Source organism: Diabrotica undecimpunctata, chromosome 3 (assembly GCF_040954645.1).
Source record: "Diabrotica undecimpunctata isolate CICGRU chromosome 3, icDiaUnde3, whole genome shotgun sequence".
Classification (NCBI taxonomy): domain Eukaryota; kingdom Metazoa; phylum Arthropoda; class Insecta; order Coleoptera; family Chrysomelidae; genus Diabrotica; species Diabrotica undecimpunctata.
In genome coordinates this window covers 107451021-107464788 of record NC_092805.1, presented here as the reverse complement: position 1 = coordinate 107464788, position 13768 = coordinate 107451021, and the positions used below count along the sequence as shown (strand labels likewise).

At 33.0% G+C, this 13768-nt stretch overlaps 2 protein-coding genes across 3 annotated transcripts in view; one reads left to right on the top strand and one right to left on the bottom strand.

The window, feature by feature from the left end:
• The window catches only part of LOC140437173 (ciliogenesis-associated TTC17-interacting protein), a 31590-nt gene extending 30019 nt beyond the window's left edge, over positions 1-1571 (bottom strand). Inside the window, exon 1 of one of the 2 annotated variants that reach the window (XM_072526523.1) lies at positions 1250-1571. In XM_072526523.1, the coding sequence (XP_072382624.1) occupies positions 1250-1508 (259 nt within the window). In that variant the 5' untranslated portion in view covers positions 1509-1571. The remainder of the gene's footprint in view (positions 1-1249) is intronic. The other variant, XM_072526522.1, reaches the window with a different exon arrangement.
• Positions 1572-6351: 4780 nt separating this feature from the next.
• Alg11 (ALG11 alpha-1,2-mannosyltransferase) lies at positions 6352-13489 on the top strand. The gene is made up of 5 exons (XM_072526520.1): positions 6352-6573; positions 6629-6859; positions 7516-7748; positions 7930-8147; positions 12691-13489. The coding sequence occupies exons 1-5, from the start codon at positions 6551-6553 to the stop codon at positions 13432-13434; spliced, it is 1449 nt and encodes a 482-aa protein (XP_072382621.1). The 5' UTR covers positions 6352-6550; the 3' UTR covers positions 13435-13489.
• The last annotated feature ends 279 nt before the right edge of the window (positions 13490-13768 follow it).

Sequence of the window (13768 nt, the reverse complement as noted above, 5' to 3'; positions counted from 1 at the left end):
ATTACTTTGATCGTATACTACATAGCATCGAAATTACAATGGTTCAGATCCATTCGAGTCGCCGTATATGAAAAAATTCGTACACGCAGTATTTGAAAATACAAAAAAAAAACTGGAATTCGAGTGAATATCTTCTAATTTCGTATGCGGAATATGCTCGAATGAATTCGAAAATATGATCCCAGGGAGAGTTTTCAAACAGATTGGGTTTAGGTTCAAAATGGGAGACAAGACAAAAGCCTTGTGTGAAAAAGCTAGTGTTATTCATAAAAGAATCGAGTTTTTAAGAAAATAATTTTATAAAAAGGCTTCGTTTGTTATTTATTTACACGACACGTGGATTTTTGCTAATAAAGATGGAATTAAACGGATTTGGCAAGACAAGAGTATAAAATCCATAAAACACACCGATACTGAGGAAAAGAGATGTATTATACTGCATGCGGGTGGAAAACATGGTTTTATTGATGGAGCAGATCTTGTGTTTTCGTCAAAATCAAAATTGGCTGAATATCACGATACCGTGAATACGGAGATGTTTGTGAAATGGTTGAACGAAAAAATGCTTCCAAGTTTACATCAACCATCTTGTATAGTTTTGGTTAATGCCAAATACAATTCGGAAATTTTAAATAAGCAACCAACAAATTCCTGGACAATACATAAAATAAAAGAATGGTTAACGAGTACCGAAAAACCAAAAATATTTATAGTAGACAAGAATATACATAGGTTTGGACATACCATTGCGAATTCAATCCCATTGAACATATTTGGGAATACGAATGCAAAATTTATTACGATATCTATATTCATCATCACGGTTACAGTGATGTAGCAATTTGGGAAACATGGTAAGAGGCATTGAATACTACTACTCCTGAAATTTGGGAAAAGTGTGCGAAAATGTGGAAAGTTGATAGAAGAATATTGAATGCGTGAACATTGCATCAAAGCAGTTAACCCTTTACATATCTTTCAAATGAAGGTAATAAAGAATAATCAGAATAATCAATAAATTGATTATTTAAACTCGAAAATATAGTTATGAATGAGATAGGAAATTTATGGAATTCAGAACAAAACGTTCCATCAGGGTTTTATGAATAAGCAAATTATTGTAGTTAAGCGATACCTATAATAACAAAATCATTCTGGTTCTGATTTTTTTAGTGTCTAACGTGAAAAACCGCTTCAAAAATTTGTATAAAAAATTTGTATAAAAAAGTATAAAAAATATATCACTTACCAATACAAAAGTCTGGTATTATATCTTCCAAATTGAACAAAGGAAACTGGTTGTGATTTTCTTTCAAGTTATCATATCGATCTTGACATACAATTTTCTTATTTAATTTTAACAAAATTTCTTGCAAGATAGCTTGAACATGCTGTTCGGGTGATTCCTCCTCCTCGATCTCTTCGAATGCTTCTCCCCAGTTAAGGTGTTCTTGAGCTTTCAGATACGAAAGAACTCGTGCTTCAAAAGATTGGGCTAAAGTTGACATGGTAGAATTTTTACCTCATTTAATTTTTAAAATGTCAAATCTAATTGACGTAAACTAATTATTTGAAGATAGCTACTGAATTAGAGCTAACATAATTACTTAACAAATGACATATTTATTTGAAGTTCAAATATTTACGCCTTGATAAGTTATATGACATCATGGTACTGTATATGGAATAAACGCGATGATTAAATTTATCTAGAACAGTGTATTTACTATTTTAAGATGGCAGATACTTTTGACTCATGAATAAACATTTTTCGTACACTATAGAAGAAATGAGGGCATATACTTATTCTAAGATCAAACACATTTTGAATCTTTTTCTTGGGTGAGGTCCTCTTTAGAATATCAAGTAAAGTGTAATTTTGACCACTTTTTGAGCGGCCAAATCTTTTATATTTATCCGAATCTTCTCCCTTAGTATTATTTTTATGAAGAATGTCATTCTGTAAATATGTTTAATCTAAGCCTTCTGTCTTTACTTCTTACCCTATCATATAAAGTTTTGTCGGTTATTCTTTTTGATATTTTCATCTCTGTTGTTCCCATGATTTGTTTCGTTCTATTTGTTTCAGGTCTTGTTTCTGCAGTGTTCGTTATAATGGAATGTATTGTATGGAATGTAATGGCATAAACCTTTCGTAGCTTGGTGTCTTACTTCGTTTTCTGTATTGCTTCAGCTTAATTTCTCTTCTTCTTCTTCCTCGGCTTTTTCCTTTTCAGGGGTTTCTGTTTCTTACTCTTCGTCGCCACACATTTCTACTCATCGGGTCTTCTTCACTTAAACATTTCTCTTTTAAGTCTTCTGCCACACAGTCCTTTCATCTTCTTCTCGGTTTTCCTCTACCTCCCCTTCCATCAACTTCTAACAGCTCTATCTTTCGTCCCACATAGTTTTCATCTCTACGTCTGATATGACCAAACCATTGCAGTCTTTGTTCTTGAATCTTTTTTAAGACTGTAGTCACCTGGCTCTTTCCCTAATCAAGTCTGAATTTTTCTGAATATTCTTTACAGGCCACACTTCACTGCTGCACACCTATGCAGGTCTTACCACAATCTTGTATAACTTTCCTTTCAGCCCTTCCCCGATTTTTTTATCACAAAGTATCCCGCTCATTCGCTTCTAGTTAAACCAACCAGCCTGTATCCTGTGAGCTATTTTTTTATCTTGTGTCCAATTTTTCGTTATGTTGGAGCCAAGGTATTTAAATTCTCCTACTCATCCTAGTTTACTCTCCAACATTTCTTTGCTCTCCTCTCCTAACACGATATTATCGGTAAAGAGCATTGACCAAGGAGCCCCCTCGCTTACTTTCTCTGTCCCTCTATAGTTCTTACTGTCCTGAATGTCCCCTTTATATTTAAACAATGATGCCATCACACGCTCTCTCCATGCATTGGGCATCCTTTCTTCCTTATTTATCCTACTCATCATTTGCCACAAAATATCAATCCCTTCCTCTCTTACAGCCTTTCAAACCTTCACAGGTATACCATCAGGTCCTACTGCCTTACCATTTTTATCTTATTTAACGCCTTGACCAGTTGGTCAAGGCGTTAAATATTTCAGTCATATTTCGCTATCCCCGGTATTATATTCTCATTTGGGATCCCGTTTTTTCTGTTTCTCCTCTAGTGTTCTTCATTTAGCAACTTTTTTAAGTACTCATACCATCTTTGCTTTATCTTAACATCGGTTCTTAACACTCTTTCATCCGCACTCTTAATCTGTTGCACGTGGGTCAAGTTCTTTGATGACTTAATCCCTTGCTTTATCAATGCTGTACAATCTTTTCATCCATTCGGGTGTTTCCAATTCTTCATAAAGATCTTCATACCTCGTTCTAGCCTATTTCTTCTCTTCAACCTTCTGTTGCACTTCATTGTTCTACCACCAAGTCTCTTTCTCTAACAGGCTCTTTACCATGGTTTTCCTAGCACTTCCTCTCCCACTCGCATCTAAACTTTACTGTTGGTTTTACACCAGTCATTTACCTCATCTTTATTCTCAAGCTCTTCCAGCTCTCTACTCATAGACTATTGCCAAATCCTTATCCTTTAACTTCCACGACTTTACTTTCTCGTTTCCTACTTGCTTTCCTTTTCGCCTCACCTTCATCTCCGTATCCACTATCACCGGTCGATGTTGACTAGCTACACACTCACCCTTTATCACTTTACAGTTGGTAACCTCTTTTAGCTGACTTCTACATAGCACAAAATCTATCTGACTTTCCTTTTCCCCGCTACCATAAGTAACATACTGGTCTTCAGTCTTCATAAAGAACGTATTAATGACAGCCAAATCCCATGTCATTGCAAAGTCAATCACACTATTTTCTTCATCAGTTCTTATTCCCATCCCCACACCTCGATGAACTCTTTCTATTCCCGCTCTTTCTCTACCAATATGTCCATTCAAATCACCTTAAATAAAACACTTTTCATCTATAGGAATTTCGAGCATCTCGCAATGAAGGGCCCTCCAAAATTCTTCCTTTTCCTGTTCTTCACACCCTGTCTGTGGGGCGTATGCACATATGATGTTCACGTTGGTATTGCCTGTTTTTAGTTGGACACTTATTATTCTATCACTTCTTCTGGTTACCCTTACAAGATATTCTTTCCATTCGTTCAAAATAATTTGTACTCCATTTCTGTCGTGACTATTCGAACTACTATATATATTAATTTGCATTCATCTCCAAAGTCTCTTGACTTATTACCTTTCCAATGAGTTTCCTGCACACAAAGTACACGAATCCTTTTTTTCTGCATGAAATCGGCGAGCTCCCTTTCTTTACCTGCAATGCTTACGACGTTGAGAGTTGTAACTCTCAGCACTAGTTTCTTTGGTCCCTTCCTTCCTCTAAGGGATAGCCCTAGCTCACTTTTCGCAGGGGTCACGGGAGGCTGCAACTGCGCGTCGCCCACGGATAACGCCCTAGTTTCTCAACTATTTTCCATATTCCTTTATATTTAAATGGTTTTAGCAAGGTTTTTACTGCCGGATGCCCTTCCTGATTTTAACCTTCCTTATTTATCCGTCCTTTGGACCGGCACTACAGAGCTACCGAATAGTTACAGAGCTATTCAATTCACCCAGCACCCAGTAATTTTATTGATCTCATGAGAATCGTAAAAAATGGGAAAAATCGCGCCATGTTTATTTATTTGACCTAATTTTTAAAAATACAAATATTGCATAAGAAAGCTGTGCTCTTCGCCTTTAAAATACATTTTAAATTTTTGTCGATAGGATACTCTGATCAAAAGATATCGAATTTTTACCGTCGAGTTGATACAAATTTTATTGAAATATAGAAATGAACATTTCTGTTTAGAATTATTTTAGCTACATCACGCTACATTTTTTATTTACAACATTGTTGTCTACTGCGTACAGATTCTTGATAAATCGGTTTTTTCCGTTTTCCCCCTTATGGGGTGGTTTTAGGGGGAATCCGGGGGTAAGAGTGGTAAACTTTCTTTCATATTTTTTGAGGTCCCAAAATTTACATTTAGAGAAAATTCAGCTGGTTTCTATAATTTTTAGAGGTAAAATCTCTGACGACTCGACTAAAAGTATATTACGCTTTTCTAGGTCTACATTATTTTTGACGTGACAACGTCTTAAATTAGGTTGTGGCTCGGAGTCACTCATGAAAAAGTGTAACGCCCGCTCACGTCTGTTACGATGAGTCACCGAACGAGAGAGAGGCCCGCCGGACCGGCGAATGCCTTGCGTCTCTCTCCCACTCAAACATGATCGGTCCGCTGCGCGCGCAGCACTAGAGAATTAGGCGCGTTGAATCACTCAAATAGAAATTAGTTAAGTTTAAGTTTACATGTACAATGTTTTAGTAAACAAAATATATTTCTATAGTTAAAATTTGTGCAATTCTTATTTACATTCAATTCCTTGTTCCTATTGTGCAATTTAATAATATTCATATCAATAAATATTCTACCGAGAAAAAGACGTTGTCACGTAAAATCTTCGCCCGTAAAACCGACTTTACAGGCAACCGATTTTTTTTTGTTTCTTTTTAATTTTATTAGTATTTGTATTATATTTCAATATATTTTATTATTTTAGTTTTTTACTTTCAATTTGTAAAGTAAATCTTTTTCATTCTTCTATCTTATGGCCAAAGATTATAGGCGCATTATGTAACATGCATCCATAAAAAAATATATTCTTTGTTACTATGACTCTGGGAAAATATGTCTGCCGATGTAGAAAGAGTACCAACCTAGGTAAAATATTTGACTTATTACTGAAAACTGAAACAATCCTACATTAAACTAAATTTAAGATTAATATTCGATGAACAAATGATAGAATATTTACGATACTGCAATGTCACTCAATACCATAAGCAGAAAATATATTGTTATAATAATAACGTTTTCACCGCCAACAGTAGATAAGTTTTTATTTCTGTGTTAGTCGATGATAATAATTAGTTCTTCTAAGAGCGTGGAATTTTGCGTAAATGCAAACCAAGTATTGGGCCTCCTTATTAATCTTTCCTTCTCATAAAAGGCAAACTGTTTGGTACATAGTCTGAAGAGTTATTTCTATGAGATCTGATCTAAAACATTAATTGTTATAGAGTTGTAAACTATAATGAGCTATTAAATTGTAATCCAAGCGTGCCTAACATTATTACTTTCTTTAAGGGTAGCACACTGAAGAAAATTTTAAAATAACTTTCAATGTTTATCACCAGTAAAAGATCAGTGGATGATGATTTTGATCTGGATTATTTTGAAGGCAGGGAAGAGTTGCAACCTTGATTGTCAAACATTTAGACTTCTGTCAATCAAGGTCAACGTCAGTCAACGTGCACAAGTTGTCAGTGTCAAGTGTGTCAAATTATTAGATATTTTACCTATGGAAAATATGCACGTCAATATTTTTAAGACTGATGTACTTATACAAAAATTATTTTAACAATATTTTGTTAAATATGACTCATACATACCTATAATTTTTTTGTAATTTTGTAAATCTTATCGTATGCAAGATGCGTGGGGTAGTTAAAATGATGTAAGTAATCATTAACAATTTAAACATTTCATATTATTTTTCTTATTTTTTTTAGACAGTTCCTGCTTTTTATTATTAAGTTAATACTTGCTGCCGTAATATTTGTGGTACTTTCTGTCGGAATTGTTGTTCCAGTGTATTACTTATATTTAAAAAGAAAATACAGTGTAGATAAATTAAAGAATCTTTCCAGTAAATTAAGGGTAGGCATATTTCATCCCTACTGTAATGCGGGAGGTGGAGGAGAAAAAGTCTTATGGGTAGCATTACAAGCACTTCAGAAAAAGTATGAAAAATTTTATATTTATTTTATTATTAAGTAATTTGGAAATTATATACTTACTTTACCTTAAGACGCATTGGTTTAGTATCTTTTTATTAACTTTATAATAATTTCACATAAACTTCTATTAATCTATAATGAACATGAATTTATCATCTTTACCTATATCACCACCTTCAAACATTTTTTACATCATTTAAATTTTGGGACTCAATTTTCAAGTTGAAAACATTAAGTACTTATTAATCTAAGTTTTGGCCTTCTAGTTTATTACTTATTACTTAAGCTCAGTTTTGTCCTTAAGTGTTTCAGCTCAGTTGATGTTATGATATATTGTGGCTCTATAGGGTATATAATTTAAAATTAAATGCTTCATGTCCATATATCAGTTGCAAAAACTACTCCAAAGATTTCCTAAAACTGTCACAACTTGTTTCCATCTACCAGCATAAATATTAGCAATACTTTTTAAAATTATATATATATTTTCATGTTTTGGTCAATATATTGCCATTAAACACATTGCCTCTAAATCCATAGAAATATAGAACCAATTAATGTGAATTTACGGTTAATACACTATATGTGGCTTTTTGCAAATATAACTGATACTCCCACTTATTAAATGTAATTTATAATTATGTCATTCTGTATTCTAGGTATCCTAAAGCAGAGTTTTATATTTACACAGGTGATGTAGAAGCAACTCCAGAAGAAATCTTAGATAAAGTTAGAACCAGATTAAATGTGAATCTAGAAAAAAATATAAAATTTATTTATCTCCATAGGAGAAAATGGCTTGAGGCAAATATGTACCCCTATTTCACTCTTTTGGGACAGGCTTTGGGGTCTGTATTCTTAGGCTTTGAAGCCTTGAATAGGTTAAATCCAGGTAATATAAAAATTTAATTGTAATGTTGTTTTTAGATTTTTTGAATCCATTTCTTGTTTCATGGTTCTTTTTCTACCTAACAAACAAAAGCATCTAACAAATGATAATAAAAAAATAAGCACATTTATTTTCATTTTTTGAAGTACCAATGCTCTACTTATATGTTTATTATTTCTTTTAGATATTTTTATTGAAACCACAGGCTTTACATTTGTCATTCCAATCTTCAAATACATTGGTGGTTGCAAGACAGGTTGCTACATACATTATCCAATTATTACAAATGACATGTTGAAAAGAGTGTCCAACAGGCAGTCCTTATATAACAATAGGAGTATAATAGCAAGAAGTCCTATTCTTACCATGGGAAAACTGGTATATTATCATATATTTGCTTGGGTAAGTGTAGACTACCAACATTTTGTATTTACATTTTTTCTAATGTATAGTTTTGTTAAGAAAAATATTTAAAGCTTAGTAGAACAAAAACAGTGTATCTAATGTTCATTTAAAGATGGAATTACTACTATAATAGTACAAATGGAGGAGAAAATGCTCATTTCTGAAGCAATTAGGACAATTATGAACACGCATTCATTATTAAGAACAGCTCAAAATAGATAGTAATTTGCTGTAATTATCGTCAACCTTCAGTAAGGGAAAAGATACCTTAAGAAGAAGAAGCCACATGACATTTTGAGATATTTTCTTGATCTTGTGCGGCATATAATACTTGATCTACTGATAAGCTAATCTGACAAAGATTTCAGAGCCACGAATATTTTTCTTCCTACCAATTCCCTTCTTTCCCTCTAACTTTCTGTTGAGTATTAGCTGCATTCTAGTATCTGCTACTGTCATCTTTTCGGGGATAAATAAGGGTTTAAAACCCTTAAAAACCACGAAAAACGCTCTGTTTGATGTTACCCCGTCTTTAAAAAGACAAGGTATTATGTATATAACCACTACTAGGGTAGAAATAAAACAATAGGTACAGTAGAACGAAACTCAGCCATAGAGTCTAAGAAAACAGTAAGTAGAGCCCCTAGAGCGCTATGCTCTAGGGGAGCCCGAGAAGGACTGACCTGGCTGGCTTGAAAATCACCGATATTTATAAGTGTTTAACTATTTATATGGTATTTTCAGGTTAACCAGCCAATAAGAAAATTCGAGGCGAGGCAGTGCGCATCAAAGTGCGTACTAGTTCTCAGACTATGGCACTCAATGACACTACCTCTTATTATATATTTCAAGTATTCAAGGTTTCTCCTTTTTATCATTTTTGTTAAGTCATCTTTGCCTTGACCTATTCTATTTAATACTTCTATGTTTGAAATAGGTTGAATCCACGATATTTTTATCATTCTACAGTAAGACCATATTATCTCGAAGGCTTCTAACTTGTTCATCATAAAAACTTCCATGCTCCAAGTTTCACATGCGTATAGTAATGCAGAATACACATAATATTTTAGGTACTTAATTCTTAGTTGTTATTTCAGCTGGGAATTGCTGAGAAAATTGTAATTTCTTCTTCAGGATTTAGTGTGATATTTATCCAGATTTTTAAGTATTTAAAATGGTTAACTTTTGCAATAAGCTCATTGTTGAATATTATTTTCATAGGATCAAAGTCTTGTTTACCAACCACTTTTAGTCTAGTTTCTCCCCCAATTTGAATTCCACATTGTCCTTCAAAGCTTCTTAAATATTATTTCTGAATATATATTAAACACAGTTGGGGACAACACAACCTGGTCTGACTCCTCATTGAATGAAAATTTTGCTGATCTCATTATAGTCTACTGGAATAAAGGTTTTCTGTTTCCAATATAAATTTGGTACAAGCCTTAAATCTCCATTATCTATTCTCATTATCTCTAGATATTCAAATAGCCTATTGTGTTGAACTAAATCAAAGACACATCGAAAACTTGTGAGGCAGGCATAAATTGGTTTCTGCATTTCCCATGATCATGATCATTAGAGTAATGTTAACATGTAAACTAAATTGTTTTTTCATATTTCTCTTTATTTCTATTGAGAACTATCTTGAGAAGCAGTTTGGTAGAGTGACTCATGAGACTAATTAGTATAAATTCTTTACATGATGATGTATTAGGGTGACTATTTTCTAATGAAATTCTTTGAGTTTCGTAAATGTAGTTATAAATGTTTGTTAGCTCTGATATATTCTCGTCATTTAGAAGTTTAAGCCAGCCAAATGATATTTGGTCATGGCCTGGGGTTTTCCCATTTTTGCTTTGTTTGATTGCATTTTCTACTTCCGTTTTTTTTTGGGTTATTATAGAGGATTATTTTTCTTTTTGAAAGCAAAAGAGCTATTCTGTTTCTAGCACATTAGTGGATGCACCCTGTCATTTCTTATGTGAAAATGTCAAAAACCTAAGGTTAATTCTGGTTTAGTAAAATGTCTCTGACATAAGCTAACAGTTATCTGACATGATCTAACACATTTCACTAGATGTCTCTAACATGATCTAACAATTATCTGAGAAAGTCAACATTCTTTGATGTTTAATGTATGCTGATGATGTGTTAATAAGAAATATTAAAATATAATTAGAGCAGATATTGTAACAGTAAAGATGAACTCTTGAAGAAAAAGGTTTAAAACTTATAGAAAGTATGTTTTTGCTCTACTAACTTAGTAGAGCAAAAACATACCTTCTATCTGGAATTTTAATTTAAAAGTCAAGTTAGTACTATAAAACAAGATGATAGTTAATCACTTTGGATTGTTAAATGATTGCCAAAAGTAATATCGACGGATGAAACCTCTCAAAAATTATAAACATTAATTACTTTTAACAGTATTGCAATGATTTCCAGTTTTATACAAAAAGATATTTTTAAATATATATGTATTAAATACTTAGAGTATAATAAACTGTAAATTATGGAAGTTATTTTTATTAGTATATACTGTCCCTCTGTTTATTTTAATTTAATATACAGGGTGTCTTATAGTAGATTTTAATTTTTAAATCAATAAAACATGGTTAGGAACCCGTTAGAATTAAATTAGAGAAACAGAATATGCTGATTTTATTTCTTGAATACATGTTTCTTAGATGTTGATCACCTCGCATGTAACACTCTTGCAAATATGGATTACAAATTGAGAAAGACACACTCACATGTATCCACTGGAATGTTGTTAATAGTGTTGCAAAAATTTGGCTTCAGCTCTTTGGTGGTGGCTGGTGAGTTAACATAGGTGATGTTCTTTAAATTCCCCCACAGAAAAAAACCTAAAGGGATAAGATCTGGAGATATTAAGGAAAACGAATATCGCTTTTTGTGAAAATAGTGTGCCTGGAAACATATCTGTCAGGGTGTTTATTGAAGCGTTTGCTGTGTGTGGCATAGTACCGTATTGCTGGAACCATGTGTTGCCTGGATTATATCCTGGAAAATTAACCAATTCTATACCTAGCCAATTTCATAACATGGCAGTGTATTGTGCACTGTTGAAAGTTAGCATGTGCCCCCTAGCATCTTCAAGAAAGTAAGATGATCCCTGTCATACAAAAATGCCACACCAAATTGTCACCTTTCTTAAATGTAACTGTTTCTGGTGTAGTCCGTTTGGATTTTCAGAACACCAATAGTTAGCATTGTGCTTGTTGATATATAGTCCAGTAACTCGGGCAGAAAATAGAACCTTACTTCCCAATTCTGTCTGACTGCATGGATTTAGATGAAAATTTGGATGTAAACTTGTCAAATTTAATATAACTTTTTTTAAAAAATAATGCATTTTAAACCTGTCAAAGTCCTGGATCTAATGAAGAACACTAAAATAAAGTGTAATGTAGAAGAAAAACGATTAATTTAGGAAAATAATAATGCCCTTTTTTCCTTAAAATATTTGAAGAGTCCATCTTTTATGAGTAGTAACTTATTCAGTTTACATGCAAATGACTTTTTGTGGTGCTCATTTTAAAGGTCTTTTCATGGACTATAAAAAACGTTTATAATATTATTATTATGAAAAATCAACCCTTACAATTTAACGTTGTAATATTGATCCATATATTCGTCAAAAATATTTCTTATTCTTGTTTTATGAGCTTCATTTTTCTTTTTCATATGTTTTCGATCAAAGGCATATTTTTGGAGTTATTCATAAACAACCGTTTAAAAACGTGATTTTTTTCAATGAAAATTCGATGTTTTCAACCAAAATAGCTCAAACAGTATTGACTTAAAAAACCTAATGCTCTATCGATTACCGTAATTACCACCCCTGGGACGCAAGCACAGATCAGCGTTATATAACTTTTGTTATTTGAGCACTTTCTCATCAATTCACTAAATTTCATGTGAATCGGTTCAGTCCGACAAAATTGGAAGGTGAATAGCCCCGAGTGACTGGAGTAATATACATTAAGGTGATAGTGAGCATGGTCACTAAAAGTAATCCCATATAAGCCACCTTTATCCCAAAAACCAGTCATCTTAGAAAAAATTATCCTCAGTAAGTGATCAATTATTAGCTTAACTGAATTTTATAGAGGTGAAAACTTAAATTCTTCTTTAAAATACGCTAGACACTGGCACGAAACAAATTAAGCGCTTGTGCATGTTTGCAAAGTAAACGCCAAGGATTACGATTCACAGCATATCGAACTCTCTCAATATTGGGAGACATTCGAATAGTTTTTGCTAACTCAACTATCTAGGCACGTTGAGTCTTTGTCCATTGTTACATGGTAATTAAAATCTGCATGTGTCGACTACACTGCTGAAATAGGTACCGTTTCCCTGGAACTTCGAACAAGATCGACGTAAAGTGAGAACTAAAATCTACCATGAGACACCTTGTATATGATAATGTTAATTTATTTTTATAAAATCATAGTTGTTTAATATTTGCTAAAAACTTTTTTTTAATATCTTTATTATTCCATTTTAGGCGTATTCTTTAGCAGGCCAATCATCTGATATAAATTTAGTAAACTCAACATTCACCATGGAACATCTTAACTCACTTTGGAACAGACCCCTTCACCTTGTATATCCGCCTTGCGAGACTGATCATCTCAAAAAACTCCAAAGAGATAAAACTCGACCAAAAAATATTAGAATAATGTCTCTGGCTCAATTTAGACCTGAGAAGGACCATCCTTTACAACTGCAAGCATTATATGAGCTGCGTGAAATAGTGCCAGAAGAGGTATTCAACAACATAACTTTAGTTTTATGTGGTAGTTGTAGAAATGCAGAAGACAGTAGGAGAGTGAAAGATTTAAAAGACTTTAGTAAGCATTTAAGCCTAGAAAACAACGTAGAATTTAAGGTTAACATTAATTATGGTGATTTACTAGAGGAATTAAAAAATTCCTGGATAGGTATCCACACTATGCTCGACGAACACTTTGGTATTGGCGTAGTCGAACAGATGGCAGCAGGTCTCATAATGGTGGCGCATAGATCAGGCGGACCTTTATTGGATATTATAGAAACTTCAGAAGGATCCAGACTAGGGTTTTTAGCTCAAACTCCTGACGAGTTTGCTCACATAATTAAATTCATTTTGCAATTGGACGATGCCGAGATTAATGAGATTAGAGCGAAGGCAAGGGCTTCAACCGACCGTTTTAGCAATCAAAAATTTCATGAAGAATTTTTGAGGGCTATTGAACCTCTGTTTAAGTGAAGTTTAGACAAATAGCGTTATGTACATATAGCATAAGTCATAATAAAGTGTGATATATGAATTACATGTGTTTTACTTACTCCATATTGTATTTCTATTTTATTTTTCTGTTTTTTTTTTTAAATTTCTACTCTATGAACGTCAATGTTATTGTAGCTTGAATGTTGGTAATTTGGAGTTAGGTTTATAAAGTTGATTTTTCTCTACTTACACTTTTTACATAGTTGTTTTGCTATTAGATTTTTCAGCCTTAGATTTTCAGTCGTTTTTTGGCCATCATTGTAAGCATGCAACATAAGTTTAATGATACTATGAAATTAGACCATTATGGCAT